The sequence below is a fragment of the Chanodichthys erythropterus genome, chromosome 8 (assembly GCF_024489055.1).
Source record: "Chanodichthys erythropterus isolate Z2021 chromosome 8, ASM2448905v1, whole genome shotgun sequence".
NCBI classification, from domain to species: domain Eukaryota; kingdom Metazoa; phylum Chordata; class Actinopteri; order Cypriniformes; family Xenocyprididae; genus Chanodichthys; species Chanodichthys erythropterus.
The window spans coordinates 7000057-7017964 of NC_090228.1; the positions used below are offsets into that span (position 1 = coordinate 7000057).

General features: G+C 36.2%; 2 protein-coding genes across 2 annotated transcripts; both read right to left on the bottom strand.

The window, feature by feature from the left end:
• Positions 1–11217: 11217 nt before the first annotated feature.
• gpr85 (G protein-coupled receptor 85) lies at positions 11218–12575 on the bottom strand. The gene has a single exon (XM_067390913.1). The coding sequence runs from the start codon at positions 12573–12575 to the stop codon at positions 11442–11444; it is 1134 nt and encodes a 377-aa protein (XP_067247014.1). The 3' UTR covers positions 11218–11441.
• Positions 12576–16441: 3866 nt separating this feature from the next.
• On the bottom strand, positions 16442–17348 carry LOC137023825 (small integral membrane protein 30-like). The gene has a single exon (XM_067390914.1). The coding sequence runs from the start codon at positions 17295–17297 to the stop codon at positions 17103–17105; it is 195 nt and encodes a 64-aa protein (XP_067247015.1). The 5' UTR covers positions 17298–17348; the 3' UTR covers positions 16442–17102.
• Between the last annotated feature and the right edge of the window lie 560 nt (positions 17349–17908).

Sequence of the window (17908 nt, forward strand, 5' to 3'; positions counted from 1 at the left end):
TAGATAAAAGCTGCTGGTTTGCCCACAATCAAAGCTTTCCATTCGGTTTTCTCATGACCTTAATATTCCTCTTCAATTCTGCTTTCCACTTCACTCCCATCTGCCAGGCGCCGGTCCATGCGTTTCACAGCTCAGATTATAATCTACTTGGTCAGAATTACCATGCAAACCCCCAGTTGGGTCCAAAGGAACCGGGATATCCTCACTTTGTATGTTGACGATGGCGTGTGTGCTGATGGAGATTGAGTCCAGCTTCAGGATTAGTGTGATGTAGTAAGATCCATAGAGCTCTTTCCTTGAGAATGATAGATGGTAAGTAATCCATACTTTGGATTATATCATCCCAGCAGTGTCCCATTAAAGCCACTCAACACATGTTCCTTCAATCCATCATGCTCAAAATAGCTTTTACACCCTTGTGTCTTGCCCTAAACAAATCTGACTATGCATTTAAAGGCTTCTTTAAAGGATAAGTTCACCCAAAAATGAAATTTCTGTCATTAATTACTCACCCTCATGTCGTTCCACACCCGTAAGACCTTTGTTCATTTTCGGAACACAAATTAAGATTTTTAGGGTTTTTATCCTTCATTGACAACAACAAAATTACCACATTCAATGTCCAGAAGAGTAGTAAAAACATTGTTAAAATAGTCAACATGACTGCAGTGGTTCAACCTTATTGTTATGAAGTGACGAGAATATTTTTTGTGCGCAAAGACAAAATAAAAATAATGGCTTTATTCAACAAATTCGTCTCTCCTGTCATTCTGCTACGCTGTTTTCATTGCAATGCTTCCAGGTTCTACGTCCAAACGGCGGCTCAGTATTGGCCGATGCCTGTTCACGTAAGCAGCACAAGGCATGTGTGTGTGCAAACGCAGGAGCGGGCCATAATGAGTCGGCTTTCTGACATAAACACGGAAATGCAGCACTGCAACAACTGTGTAACAGACTGACAGGGAAGAGGAAAAATTGTTGAATAAAGTCCCTATTTTTTTGTTTTAAATGAACAAAGGTCTTACGGGCTTGGAACGACATGAGGGTGAGTAAATAATGACAGGAATTTCATTTTTAGGTGAACTAACCCTTTAAGGCCAAGCACACATTACAAGACAGTCATCACCTTGCGCATTTTAATTCACCAAACAAATAGCCACAGTATTTCAGTGCTAATTTTCAAAAAAAAAAAAAAAAAAAGCCCAAAATTAATTAAATACCCCCTCTGGTTAAAATGAAAATTTTAACTCTTTCCCCACCGGTGTTTTTTTTTAAGATGCCAACCAGCGCCAGCATTTAAAAAAAAAAAAATTTTTCATGCCCCCCAGAATATTTTGTTGTATGAATATCTGAACATTACGGAAGAGGATTAGGGCCATGCAATAATAAAAAAAATAAAATCATCTCGAGATTAAAGTTGTTAAATTTCAAGAAAAAACTCTAAATGTCGAGAAAAAAAGTCAAAATAAAATGTTGAGAATAAAGTCATTAAATTACGAGAAAAAAATAGTTAAATTTCAAGAAAAAAGTCAAAATAAAATGTTGAGAATAAAGTCATTAAATTACGAGAAAAAAATAGTTAAATTTCACGTAAAAAGTTGAGATAAAATGTTGAGAATAAAGTAATTAAATGACAAGAAAAAACTTGTTAAATTTCGAGAAAAAGGCCGAGATAAAATGTTGAGAATAAACTCGTTAAATTACGAGAAAGAACTCGTTAAATTTCAAGGAAAAAGTTGAGATAAATTGTTGAGAATATTGTCATTAAATTACGAGAAAAAACTCGTTAAATTTCAAGGAGAACTAATTTGTTAAATTATGAAAAAAAAAATGGTTAAATATCAAGAAATAAAGTTGAGATAAAATGTTGAGAATAAAGTCATTAAATTACGAGAAAAAAGTTGTCAAATTATGCAAATTTAATGACATTTTTCTCATAATTTAACAAATTTGTTCTCGTTATTTAACAACTTTTTTCTCGTAACTTAATGACTTTATTCTCAACATTTTATCTAGACTTTTTTCTTGAAATTTAACGAGTTTTTTCTCGTAATTTAACAAGTTTATTCTCAACATTTTATCTTGACCTTTTTCTCGAAAATTAACAACTTTAATCTTGAGATGGTTTTATTTTTTTATTATTGCTTGGCCCTAATCCTCTTCCGTAGAACATACCAAAAGAAAGAGCAGAACATTTTATTCTAGCTTCACACATTCTTTTTTATAAACACTCGAATGAGGGTAAGTTTCATAAAAAAATTTATAACATTTTTTAAAAAATTAACAAAAAAGCTGAGAAAATCTTTTTTTTTTTTTTTGTCAAAGACTATGTCCAAATCAGATTCAGAACAATGATCAAAACATAAACGGAGTAGATCGAGTCCATCAACACCTCCAAAGCTTGCACAGTCCTATAGCTCATCCTGGGTCGAAGAAAATTCTGTCAATGGCGGGGAAAGAGTTAATGTTGTTTAAATGTTTATGTGGTGTTTTTGAAATGCTTTAAGACAAATTGTGTGCAAATTCATCAGTTAACACTATTACAGAGTATTTTCTCCTTGAGACTGCAGTGTATCAAAGACAGTCTCAGAAACATGGTCTGAAACCACCCGTTTCCGACCGTCACATACATGTAGGTAACCAATTATATTGTGTACCAATGTATTGTAACCAATCCTGTCAATGTGTGGGCGGGGCTTTTCTTCACTGACTTTCTATGATGTTCAAAGCATTTCAAAGGATGGTGATTTTTAGAAGCCAGCTGTCTGACTCTGAAATGGTGAACAGGAACATGGTTTGCGTAACATTAGCAACACATTACTAGCTGTTTGATAATGCAGTCAAGCCAAAGGCTAATCATATCAATCACCATTATGTGTCCAACATTGTAGAGAGCAGTACATAAAACGCATTACCATTCTGATACATCGACCCTGTATAATTTGCTTTTCCTCTTTTTGTTCTGAATCAGTTTCTGGTTCAAACATATATGGCTGTATTTCCACTTGCCATTGTGTAGCATTTACGACAGTTGACCGAGTGGATCAGCAGGTCTGAGCTGGTGCGATTGAGTGGAGACAGGGACTAATTTGCATATTTATGAGTACTCCTATACTAAAGGAAGCAAGAGCTATGTAGAGCTATTTTAGTTCAGAAATGTTAGTTTTAATAGTTCACTGGTTAAAATCAAATAAATAAGTTATGTAATGTAAATTAAATGATAAAATAAGAATTTTTTTTCTTTTGGTCTGTACTGAATGTCCCATTTACACTGACGCTTTCTGTAACTGTAACTGAAAGAGATGATATGCAAATGACATCCTGTCCTCGCATTTCAAACACATCAGCTTGTTGTACAACTACATGGGGCTGGAAATGAGATGACAAAGATAAACATTTAACACATTCGCTGTAGGAATCCTCATTCATGCTTAGATGCTCTAAACCACTGGTGCTCGACTGGGCAGCTGAAACACAAAAATGAGTCTGTTCTGGTTGTAGAAAAGAGGAAAATAAGTGATATATTCACTCTAAAAATGCTGGATTTTTTAGCCCATGTTTGGGTCAAACATGGACAAACCCAACCGTTGGGTTTGTCCATATTTGACCCAAACATGGGTTGAAACAACAGAAAATTTTTTAGAGTGTATGCACATATTTAATATAGATAATAAAGAGAGGTGAAAACTCTTCTAATTTTGCAGTATTTTGACTTGGTAGAAGCACATAAAATTAGCCAGATGTCAACATAGACAGGTTGTGTGACATATCTTCATCATCAAAAACACTGAATAAAAATGCATTAGGTAAAAGAAATTACAACCAAAGCTATAGGGTTCGCTTATAACAAGGATAAATATGGGTTGTGTGAACCACAACGTGAGATGAATTATTGGCTGCCAAGAGCATGAAACCATCGAAATTCAATTTTGGTACTTGCCACTTGAAGTACATTGTAAAATCTGGGTCCTGAAGCAAGAGCAGTTGAGAAACATTGATATAACGTCGGTAAACTGCTGTAATGCACATACAGTTTAGAATGGTCCACTTTAGACACTCTACAACTAGTAACTACATGTCACCTATCAGTCATTAGAGTGTCTGCTTAATATCTGATAACACTTTATTTGATGCTCCCCCAACAGACATTCTACTGACTATAAGTAACTTTGAAACTACTTGTCAACTTACTCTACTAACCCTAACCTAACAGACTACTACAGTCTAATACTCTAATGAGAGTTAGTTGACATGTAGTCGCAAAGTTACTTATAGTTAATAGAATGTCAATAGTGGACCATCGAAATAAAATGTAACCAAATAATTTGCATAGTGAAGAACATTCAATCATAACAATCTAACAATCTTTACATTCATCATAACGATTTGTCTTTGAAATTAACTGACTTGTGTTTTATTAAATAACACATAGTGCCATAAGCACTCTCAGAGACCTACAGTAAGAGAGGCATTTCGAGCCGTGTGTTCATTTTGTTACTAGTCACCCTAAGGGGGTTTTGAGGGGACGTGTCAGTAGTTGAATAAGCAAACATTTAGATTTTAATCAAGGTTTCCACGCAGCTATAGGAAAGATCTTTGATCTCTAGCAGATAATCGCTGTTTATGCTGCACCAACATGAAGGAAATGATAGAGAATGAATGAATAATGTCCTCTGTCAAAGTGATGTGAGAAAATAAGCAGCCGGCGTCACGTCATCCATTACTGAGTGTGGCACTGGTGATCTGACAATGTCTGAATTCCTCTGGGATGGTGTAATGAAACTATATTTCGATCCTTCATTCATAGGAGAAGAGACAAAGAATTGTATTTAAAGAGCTACAAGTCAATGTGCTGTCATTATTTATTCTCATGTCCTTCCAAATTTGTGTGCAGTTATTTTTTTGTTTAACACACAAGTAAAATATGTTTGATGTACTGTTTTTTTTAAATGTACACAGACTGGAAAGTGCTTTATGGTTAATAAAAAAAAATAAAAAAAATTGTTAATTGCAATAATATATATATATATATATATAATATATTGCAAGTGTGATATTGCTTCAACAACAAGATAAAATTGGGTGACTTTCATAGCTCTAAACTAAGTTAATGAAAATTAAAATGAGCAATGTGCATCTCTGAGCAACACACAATCATGTTTTGTTCCATATTAAATCCTTGCTTTGGAATGAATCAGTTGGATAACTGATTCAATTAATGACTCATGTGTCACTTGTTTTGTTCATGAATGAATTAGTGTTTTTTAACAAATCGGTTGAGTGAATGATTCAATATGTCACTGATTATGACAGTTGTTTCGTTTGTAAATGAATCCATGTTTTGAATGAATTGGTTAATTAAATGAATCAATGACTCACACATAAAGACAGATACTGCGTTTGAAATTGAATACTTTCCTACTATTTAGTATGTGAAAAACATTACACCAAAAGAGTAGTATGAGTACATAGTATTCAAAAAACAGTATTGATGACCTATACTACTTCTGCAGAGATTCTGGAGTTCTCATTTGAGGCTTTACTATCCCATGAGGCCACGGGAGAGGATTTATGAATAGCAGTGAAGTGATGCAACTGATGCTGGTAGGTCACATGACAGTAAAATGGCAATTGTACTACATCTGAATTTAATTCATACTACCCACATTCGTAGTCATTTTAATTAACCTGCTAAGTATGCGATTTCGGGTGCAGTTTATAACTTGTCGCCACCTACTGTCATCACTATTTTTGATACTTTTCTCCTTGTTTGTTTCACAGAAAACATTCCAACATGAGAGTGATAGTAAATAATGACAGATTTTCATTAGTTCTATGAACTATCCCTTTAAATAAGCTGCAGGCGGCCTTTGGAGCTTCTGCTATTAATATCCTGCTATTTAATCAGTTATTATTTAAAGCAGGGATATTTTTTACAAAGCCAGCAGCACACAGGCTGATAAAACTAAGTATGTAGACTTTTTGAGACAAGGATCTAGTTTTACACACATACTTCTGGTCCGGTCTACCTGATCATTTGTATTCAAAAGGCCCCCGTGGGCTGTTACAGGAATGAGAATGATGATAAATACAGCAACGCAGCAGGTCCCAAGGGAACGGCCATCATCATCTTGATTTTTATTGGCCTTTCATTCAAGCACCTCCATATTGCACTCCGCCATGCATTTTTTTCTTCCAGATAAAGGGCATTCAAACCCATCCAGACATCTTCAGACTAAAGAAGACAGGCTTTTTTTTTCAGACAGCTTGTCAACAAACAGATTTGTTTGTGATGCAGCTATTTTTGAGTAGAAACCCAGCTAAACATGTTATGATTTTTGTTAAAAGGTGAAGTGCGTTGTGCAAACAGAATAGCAAAAGATCATTGGGAGAAAACACAGTTTAGTTCTGCTTTAACTCTGCGCTGGCAAATATTAATGGTAATATTTGAGTTTTAATGCCACAGAAAGTGGATTGCTTGAAGCGACAATGCCGAAGCCCTCTGCTGTAGTTAGCATTGAGCCAATTTTGTTTGTAGGGCACAAATTCAACAACGAACACAATGACTTATCCATTATTGTTCACTTTAGGTATCGATCCGCAAGAGCTACATTAGAGGAGTTCTGTGCCCTATCGAAAGCTAGAACAAACCCCGCTGTTCCGGCTCTGCCTCGACAGCACCAGGCGTCTCCTGAAACATTGATAACTGTTAGCCGACTCTGTGATATTTCACCAGGGATGCTGAGGGAAGCAGGGACCTTGTGGCCCCAATCGTGCTTTACAGCTCAAGCTAACAGTGCGGTAATGAAGTTCCCCCATCGCCCCTTCCCCATCCACTCCGCTCCACCTGCCTCACACACGTCAAGTAATGAACTGACGGAACATACATGCATAAAGCCATCAAAGTACATCAGCATGCTACAGGAGGGGCCTTTGCCCTTTGCATGCATTAAAGCGGCCAGGCTGGTCAACCATGTTATGGACTACTTTGACTCTCACAAGTCTATTTGAGGTTTATTGCATGCTAAAGGCAGCAACAGAACAAAGCATAGAAGCCTTTGTCAAAGACGGTAATTGGCATTTATTCTGCTGTGGTTACATTGAAGGCTGCAAAAATGTCATCCACGGAAGATGTACATATCCTTGGCAGAGAACAAATTGTGAAATTGTCTTTCAGGATTCTCATCTTGCAATGCTTTGTTGCATTCCTACAAATAAACATAAAAGTCGACGGCAATAGTATATGCAACCCATTTTACTTTTGTAATGTTACATATTTCTGAGCCTCTAAAGGGACATGGTGGTGGAAAAAAAAATGAGTCAATGCTTTTGCGCTCTCTCACAAATGTTTTGCGTTCCCCAGAAAAACATTGCGTTCGCTCGCAAAACCTTTCAAATGCAAAGTTTGCTCATAAAACCTTTGCGAACATAAAGTTTCTTGGCAGAGTGCAAAAGTTTTTGAGAGAGAATGCAAAAACATTTATCATGTCCTTTTAGGGGCTCCATATAATTCTGAGAGAAACAGGATATTCATTGAGAAAAAATCTTTTGGATTGTGTCGCATAATATAATAGTAGGTTGAAAAAGTAAGAGGGTTTTGTTACACCAGGGTGGAGGTTACTATACTTTGATAAAAGGTTATGTTTTTATGTACACCTATAAATTGTACAAAATAAGACCAGAAACATGCTTTAAGAAAGTAAATACTTCAAGAAATTTAGTATAGGGGCTTTCACACCGAATAGTTCTAGGAACTCAGTTATAGGAACTAGCCACTAGGATAGTTCCCCAAGAACTAATTTCTCCCCCGGGCCATGTTCCTGGTTGCATTCGCACCGGGAATAGGAACTCTGAATCGGCGGGCAGCAGCTTGTTTAAGCGCGGCATTTACAAACGTTAAAAAGCGGTGGATGGAGGATGCCGTGATCAGAGCTGTGTTTGTTGTGTGTCGTGGGTTTTGTGATAACAGAGATGGAATGTAAACGCATAATTTACGCGACTGAAAGAGCAAAGGGTAGAGATGAAATCTCCTATGACAACTTTCAGTATTACATATCATTGAGGCAGAGAAAAGAACAAAACCCTGCAGACAACAGGTAAATGCCGTTATCGCTGTTTTCCATGTTTGTGAAGTAAATTTGTTTACACGACTTTTTAAAAATGCTGGGTGCCTATGTCTGACATGCATTTGACCAATCATAGTACACTTACGTCGCTGATAGTTCCTGTAGTGCTAGTTTAGAAAACATGATTAAAATGATGTAAACTCAAATAAGTATTATCAGTGGGCTAGAAAAAGTTGTTTTATTCTACATAAGGTGGTTGCCCCTCGTGGTGGTTGACATCACATGACCTGTTGAATACTATTATTTGTACCTCTATACCCTCCATTTCCTCAATATTGAACACTTTTGGTTGCAGAATTAAGGTAAAGGAAAATACAACCCAAGCTATAGGGTTCGCTTATAACAAGGATAAATATGGTTTGTGTCAACCACAATGTGAGATGAATTATTGGCTGCCAAGAGCATGAAACCATCGACATTCACTTAACAAATGTGCCTGTGAATAGCATATTTCTACAATGGTATTGTTAACTGAATTTTGGTGAATCTTTTGGACTGTTGCATGGTCAACAAGACATAAACAAAAGTACTTAGTGCACCTCTATGTAAAAATAATCAATGAATAGAAATGATGATGACTGTCCCATATCTTCTCTGAAAAGTCAGTTTAAAGAATCCACATTCATTGAGATTATTAGCGAGCAAATGGTTTTCTATGCACAAATGCAAGAAAATGTGAACAGAAAAGAACACATGTTGTATATTAATGTCAAACCCATTGGAAATTGTGTAATTTAACTGGCACAATCAAAATACATTAAGTAGAGGCATGACTTTAATCTCAAAGACATGAATTACAGAGACAGGAAATGAGTCCTAATTCTTTGATCTTACTTGACACTTTTGATTAATTTTGACATAAGGTCATGAGACACTGTTGACCTTTACAGAGGAAACCACTGCTAAATGCACCAGGTCTTGCTCCATTACTAATTTAGATATGCAGTGTCCCACATATGTCAACATTTCTATGGGTGTTTACATATAATCTGAGGCTTTAAAATTAGGCTGTTGAAATATTTGGCAGGATCTATTCTAACCAGCATCCTATTACTTAAGGGCTAATGGACTCAAATGAAAGCATCCCTGGTCGCCTACAAAACCTAAATGGATTTTGACGAAGGCTGCAGTTAAATGAAGAACTTCTCAGCGATATTAATGACACTCCTCACATTATAACAGTGGGCGCTTTTGCTGCAAATGGATGCCTACTTGAAGCATTTTTCAGGTCAGTTCAAAATACGCATTGGAAATGTAACATTTAACAGAGGAAAAACTCTGCTATTGTATTGTATTGCAGAATGCAGAGATAATTCATCACTTTCAACAGCGCTCACAAGGGAAAAGCGGCATCCAAACAAACTCCACACAGTCTGAAATTAGCCAGAAATGAAATGGAGAAGATGAAGAGGTAAAGTGACAAAGCAAAAAGCGCTTAATGGCTAAAGCGAGCCTAGTAATATCAGAGAGGAGACAAGAGGACATTTTTACAGTAATTAAACAGGAACACAAACAGGCCACAGAAACATATTAGCGAGAGACTAATCATGACAGTTGAATGCGAAGCGATCATTAATAGCAAAGATAAGCTTGTTAGCCTGCCTCGGTCAATATTTATACATGTTTTCCCCGCTAATTGAGCTTTCATTTTGCTTTGGGCCTGCTAAACCAAGCGTGGGACCAGGCCGGTGCTTTTTCTGGGAGTAAATCGCAAGAACAGGTTTTGCAAAATGTAAAATTTTATTTTCAAAAATGTAAGCAACAGATTACACAGTTAACTTTCAGCAATTGCAGTCCTAACTTAAACAGTACTCACATTCGGGACTTCAAAATGAAAGACTCACAAACTTACACACTATCTACCTATAATATACAAAAAGAATACAGAATAAATATTAAAATGGCCACAAGAGAAAAAGTAAGTTAATCAAAACAATTAGTAGAGAGCAAATGTTGGGAAAGTAGAAACAAGACTCTGTGCCTTAAATACAATGTTTTTTGTTTTTCCTATTACATTTTTTACAAATTGTGCAAGATTTCAGACTAAGGCTCTGGTCTTGACATGACAGCTGTTCGCCTAGCACGCACACACGCGCACACTCACGCACACATGCTCCCTGTGCTCTGCGCACTCGGTGGGGTGTAGCAAACGTTACAGGGTAAGAAATGGGCTGTCGGTGCACAGTCTGTGCCTGTGATGGTGGTGGATAGTGTTTTTCAAATCAAAATGCACTTCACCCTGATGTGAAAAGCCTCCCAATATGCCTCGAGGAGACATTTTAGAGGAGCCGATTTAGAAAACAACCCTCACCTTGCAAATGAAAACATGAACAAAACACCAGAACCATTAAGGCAAGAACAGCTGGAGTGGTATCTGTAACAATATTTGCGTGTTCGGGTACATGGAAATGCCACACTGAACTTAGCTTAACTGGTTCTCCACTGTCAGTTTAAGTACAAGGTTCTCAAGAGCAACGTTTTAAAATTCAAACATTTGTTTTTAGACTTAGAAAAATGAGATAAGAAAATAACATTGCCAGACAACAGAGACATACCATATGGATCATAAAACTACAGGAAATAATTTAAGTTGCAATTCGAAAACCACACGACAGGACCCGCCCCCTTAAGACCCGCCCACCAGCCCACCCCAACCCAACCCTAAAAGGAAAAAAGATATCACTTACATTTAAACCAATTTATCCTCTCGTGAAGGTGTATTCCAACAGAGTTAGTCACCCCACATGTTTTGTTTACTTACAGTGAAAGAGAAGTCTGTTGCAGATTAAAGCATTCGTATTTCAGTTTGGGAAAAACAAGACATCCTTGCAATGCAACTGAGCGAAAAAAGCATCTTCGGGTCTTCTCGTTAGTGCAACTTTTTAGACACAAATTCCAGTGATTCCTTAACAGTTTGATTTCTTTTACACCCTTTCCAGAGTCTTATAGATATCCAAAGCAAAGGTCAGTCCCTTCTTGATGTATCCATTTTTTCTTTTCTTTCAATTTTTTTTCCAATTTTTTTCAATTTTTTTTTTCAATTTTTCATTTTTTTTTTTTTTTTTTTGCATATTGGGTTTCAAATGGCCTTTCGCATTGGTTGTTTACTAGAACATAAACGTGAGACGTGTCCTCTGTCCGTTCATCATCTTATTCCATTCAGACGGTTCAACTACAGGCCTCGAAAAGGGAGTGAGAGGAAGAGGAGAAGGAGGAGGAGGAGGAGGAGAGAGCTGTACAATTGAACACATCCCTGATCAACCAGGGCATCCAAACAAAAACCACATCGGAAAAACGAAAAATGCCACTGAACCTTCATATAACACAGTAGGGTTCCCTCGGTAACCTGGATTTTCTGCAGTAGAGGAGCGTGGTGCTGAAGCATCGCCGGAGCTCCCGGTTGGAGAAGATGCAGATGAAGGGGTTGACTCCCGCTTGGGCGAAGCTCATCCACACGGCCGCTGTCAGGTAGCCTCCTGGGATCACTGGGCCTCGGGCGAACACCCTCCAGTAGCAGGCTACCAGGTAGGGTCCCCACAGGCTCAGGAAGAAGAAGGTAATGATGTAGAACATCCTGCTTATCCGCTTTTCAGTCTTAAACTCGTCCAGCACCAGCAGACGCCTGCGGCCCGCCGCATTGCTGTTCTGCCGGATTCCCAGCAGGGTCGGAGGCGTGGGGCCCCGGCCGAAGCCAGCCAGCCAGTTGGCCGCGGCCTGGCCGCTCGCCCCCGGGCCGTGGAAGGTCCAGTTCTGGCTGACGGCTGGCACGAACTGGACCGGCTTCATCTTTCGGCGGTCGTGGACGAAAAAGATGAGCTTGAGGTAGACAAGCTGGGTGGCCAGGAGGATGAGTGCAAGGAGCAGCATGAAGCCCAACGAGTCATTGGCACGGAAGGAGCGGTGCTGGAAGGTGCACTGGTCCTCCTCACGGATGAAGGAGTACGTGCCCACGTCCAGCACCGGAGGGAACGCCATGGCTACCGACAGAGTCCACACCATGCATATGACGGCCAGGCATGTCCAGAAGGTCAGCCGCTTAGTGTAAAATCGGTGGTGGGCGATGGCCAGGTACCGCGTAACGCTAACGCAGAACAGCATGAAGGCAGTGTGGAAACAGGAGAGCACGCCCAAGAAGGCGATTACTTTGCAAGTCAGCGTGCCGTACGTCCAGGCTGAGCCATTCTTAACGGAGGTGAACACAAAGGGGAAGCAGATGGCCGAGCGGAGGATGTCCGAAGCGCAGAGGTCCAGCAGGAAATAGTAGGGCGCTCGATGAAGGCTCTTGTCTTTGACCAGCAGGATGGAGATCAGGAGGTTTCCGACCACGCCGACACCGATGATGAAACCCAGGGAGGTCAGTTTAAGAAAAGTGGCGAGCGGAGAGACATTCTGCAAGATGTTGTGGTCCCCTGCATGGCTGTAGTTCGCCATAGATGGAGAAGGGATCATAGAGAACGCTTAAAGCTTTAGCCAAGTATCATGATCTGGATGGAGAGTGGAGCGATAGATCCATCTGGTGTGCTTTGAAGCAGGTTCCAGCCTTGTTCTTCGCTGCCTCTCTTCTAAGGCATCCTTTGTTCCTTTGTCTCATCACACCTAAAAGGATCCCTGAAAAACACGATCCACCCATTAAGATTCGCTCACACAAAACAAACTGGGGGGCTTTGCATTGCATCGCTCATTTCTTTTGTCATTGAGATTCTTTTCTCTAATTGCATACAAAATTGCGGCTGCAACGGTATGCCGTCTGAGTCGAGCTCATACAGTTGCTTAATTCAGCACAAGGATTCGCCATTGGACACCAACATAAATCCTGGTTAAAATAACAGACCCCCACCCCCAACATCTCCCCTTTTCCAAGGCAAATTAAATAAATAATGGCAAAGAAAGAGAGTGTAGTCGACAAGATGCTCATCACCGCGACCAGACATCCGTCTAGAGGCGTATTCATCTGTGGTATAATGGAAAAAGGCTTGGAATCTAATGATTGTTATCAGCTACACCCGAAAGGAACATTTGTCGAAATGCAGCAAGAAAAGCTGTTGATCACACCCAAAGATCCTGCAGAATCTAACCGTGTTCATTCTCTCTGTTTATCATGATACTGTGGAAAATCAATCATGAATCCTCATATGACTGACTGTGTAAAGGAATATGAAGAAATGCTACACGTTATATCATATATATATTTACATATAGACTATTTGTGGCTTCCATACATACATTCAGTGCAACAACACAATTTAATGCAAGTCATTTGGGGAAAAGCACATGCTTTAGAATTACATTTCTATTTTTTCTCTCTCTAACCTAGATTTATTTGTTTATTAGTATTGGTATGATGACGAATTCGAGTAAAAAAATAAATAAACAAACAATGGATTGCATCTATAAACCGACTCTATACAATAACCGCCGTTTCTTTCATATAAATGCACGAAGAACCACCTTTCCCTATATAATAAAATAATAAACCTTTGTGTCTCCAGTTGCATTTTTACAAAAACATCCACCATTGAACACGTTTCAGTGCGTTGTATCAAAATAAGCAACAGATACAGGATCATTTGGGTGATTGCGTGTGAATTTAGTATACAAACGGTCTATTTTTCCCTTTGCTTTTTAAAACGGATTGATTTCTGGATGGCTGAGCGTCCATTATAGGCACAGCAATTCCTTCAAATACATGCATGCAAATATCGAGTGAAACAGAGACAACGCTATGAAATATCAATTAAAAACATACCTGTTGATATTCCCCCTTTGTTTCCCTGGCGGTTATTTACATGGCAGCAGTCACTTTGCCGTAAAAAAGGTTTAGTTTTGTTGCCTGCTCTTTTTCCCCCACTGTGATTATACAGTAAACGGTGCGGACGGCGCATGCGCACTGGCGCTATTTGTGATCCCAGCAGCAAGCAGCAGCATCATCTGCACTGATGGGTGCAGCAGCATCACGGATCCCTTTTGCCCTTTATCAGTGTGAACTATATGCATCGTCGCATGTATTATAATACATGTTTACTGTGTATACTGTATCTGTCAATAGCCTATATGTCACTATCTATCTATCTATGGAAGATAGAAAATAATGCTGGGATTTGTATATTTATTATAAAGCCACCTTATATTTAACAAAACTTCATTCTTGTTTATATTGTATCATATACATTTCACTGCTTTTGTATCACAGTGTAACATTCCATATTTGACAAATGAAACCTTGAACTTAAACTTAGGGGTATTATTACTTTCATTGTGTATTTGAATATGTTAGAAGGAGCCAGTAGCCTATATTACATATGGTTCAGCACAGGATACACTTACTCAGCAGCATCAATAATTGACACGGCCTATTGTTTGTGATGCACCTCATTGCCCTGAATAAGAACCAACATGGGTGTCTAGTTCTATTGCATCTTTGGCACTGGACATACAGTGACCCCGAAGGTATTTTTGAACACTTAATAATAACTTGATAATGTAAAATGGTTGCAAAAACCTTTTACAATATGGTCTGGCATCTAGTGGCTATATATATATACATACTACATACATATGTTTTAAACTGATATCACACTATATATGTATATATATAGTTTGATATCTATATATATATATATTTTGAGAGCTCTATATATATATATATATATATATATATATATATACATACTACATATGTTTTAAATTGATATCACACTATATATTTATATATATAGTTTGATATCTATATATCTATATATATATATATATATATATATATATATATATATATATATATACATATTACATGTTTTAAATTGATATCAAACTAATTATTTTTATATATATATATATATATATATATAGTTTATCTATCTATATATATACATACATATACATACTACATATAGGTTTTACATTGATATCAAACTATATATATATATATATATATATAAATCATTTTAAAACATTTATATATGCAGTATGTATGTAATGTGTGTTTTATATATATATATATATGTATATATATATATATATATATATACATATATAGTGTGATATCAATTTAAAACATATGTATATATATATATATATATATATATATATATATATACATGTTTTAAATTGATATCACACTATATATATATATATATATATATATATATACATACTACATATGTTTTAAATTGATATCACACTAATTATATGTATATATATATATATATATATATATATATATATATATATAGTTTATCTATCTATATATATACATACATATACATACTACATATAGGTTTTACATTGATATCAAACTATATATATATATATATATATATATATATATAGTTTGAAATCATTTTAAAACATTTATATATGCAGTATGTATGTAATGTGTGTTTTATATATATATATATATATATATATATATATATATATATATATATATATACATATATAGTGTGATATCAATTTAAAACATATGTATATATATATATATATACATGTTTTAAATTGATATCACACTATATATGTATATATATATATATATATATATATATATATATATATATATATATATATATATATATATATATATATATAGTTTATCTATCTATATATATACATACATATACATACTACATATAGGTTTTACATTGATATCAAACTAATATATATATATATATATATATATATATATAGTTTGAAATCATTTTAAAACATTTATATATGCAGTATGTATGTAATGTGTGTTTTATATATATATATATATATATATATATATATACATGTTTTAAATTGATATCACACTATATATGTATATATATATATATATATATATATATATATATATATATATATATATATATATATATATATATATATATATATATAGTTTGATATCTATATATATATTTATATATATACATATTACATGTTTTAAATTGATATCAAACTAATATATATATATATATATATATATATATATATATATATATATATATAGTTTATCTATCTATCTATATATACATACATATACATACTGCATATGTTTTACATTGATATCAAACTATATATATATATATATATATATATATATATATAGTTTGATATCAATTTAAAACATATATTTAAAACATATATATATGCAGTATGTATGTAATGTGTGTATACATACATACATACATGTGTGTATACATACATACATACATATACAGACACACACATACATAATATAGTTTGATATCAATTTAAAACTTAAGTTTAGTATTTTATCTAATGCAATGACTTGGAAAAATGATTTGCATGTCCAAATACTGTACATTTTGTAACCACTGTATATTTTGGTGTGTATTTTGCAAAGAGAAACACTTATTTCCACAAATAAATTGAAAAAAGAGCTATTCCAGTTTCTTTGTGTCACTACAGAGAGCATGGTCTATCAATTTGCAACAGAGTCTTTGTACACAATTGGCACGTATTTCATAAAGTTTATTACCTTTAAACAGACAAAGCAAGCAGCATCACCCTCCCTCTCTAAAGCACATTGGTAATAGTATTAAATGCTTTATGCAGACAGAGAAAGCATTCAACAATTTTAGGAGTGATGCAGTGTTGAAAATGAAAGCGGATTGTCTTTGCAGTGATTGTAACATGGCAGAAGACCAACACAACACAAGCCCACCAGAATGTCCAAGTCCATAGTGTGTCAGAGAATGATCTTGTGGTCTCGTTCTCATGCAGTAATAATCTAATGGACTTTTTAACGCTGATACTGTTGTAGAAGTTTCTCACGTGGTGCACTGGGGCAGGACGGAAGGAAGGAATTTCCTAGTGTCACTGATAGGGATAATACGTCAAGAAGAAAACCAACAGCTTATATTATCCATATAGATCCTTCCTCTGCACGCATTTTCAATTCTCTTCAGTATAAATGCACAACAGCCCTTCAGCACTGGGTCACATTTCCGGATGAGGCCTTGATCAGCAGGTTGGTCATTAAAACTGGCCGTTTCGTGTGCGCGCGTACCAGCCCAAGCACGCGCAGATTCCCACGAGCGACACGGTCGCGCCCAGCAGTAAAGCCGCAGCATCTCCTCCGTCAAATGCCTCGGCGGTCTGGACAATCGTCAGGAGGAAAAGGCAGAGCATCATGTGTGTATTTTGGTCTTTGGGAGCCATGTTGTTGGTCATTTGGGAGTGAAGCGCAATAGCAATGACGACGCGTCAGGTGATCTCGCTGCATTTCCTGCTTTTACGAACCATACTATGGGAAAGGTCTGGTTATTAATATTTATAAGCTAGGACGAGCCGTTGGGAAAGTAGCGACGCAACGTTAGCGTCACTTAAATAATATATTTTTACAATTGGATGGCAACGTCTGTTTAACATAATTCATATTCATGAGCTAAGACATGTTGCCATAATAGGATTCGTAATTTCGCCCCTCATTATGCGTTTCACATTTAATAGTCAAAGTAAAGTATTTCTAAATGTTTATTTGGAGGCTAGATTCCTGCTTGAAATATAGCTGAATATGTTTTTTGGAACAACTAGTTAATGACCAGCAAAACCAGTAACTTAGCTAGAATATCAAAACAGTTTAGCATTTTGAGCAGGGAGAAATTCTTATGGGTTTTTATAAGAGCGATTTAGTATTATTAGAAAATAGTATGTGGTTAACATTAATTGAAGAGATTTTTCACTTTTTGTTCCATAACAAATTACACACACTAACCTTGCTAACTAAACATTATACTTACTGTAATTGGCTACAAAATTCACATTTTACTATGTGTAATTTA

What these genes read in the sequence shown, in the direction of transcription:
- gpr85 (XM_067390913.1), bottom strand. Translation starts at nt 12,575, where the DNA reads ATGATCCCTTCTCCATCTATGGCGAACTACAGCCATGCAGGGGACCAC.
- LOC137023825 (XM_067390914.1), bottom strand. Translation starts at nt 17,297, where the DNA reads ATGACCAACAACATGGCTCCCAAAGACCAAAATACACACATGATGCTC.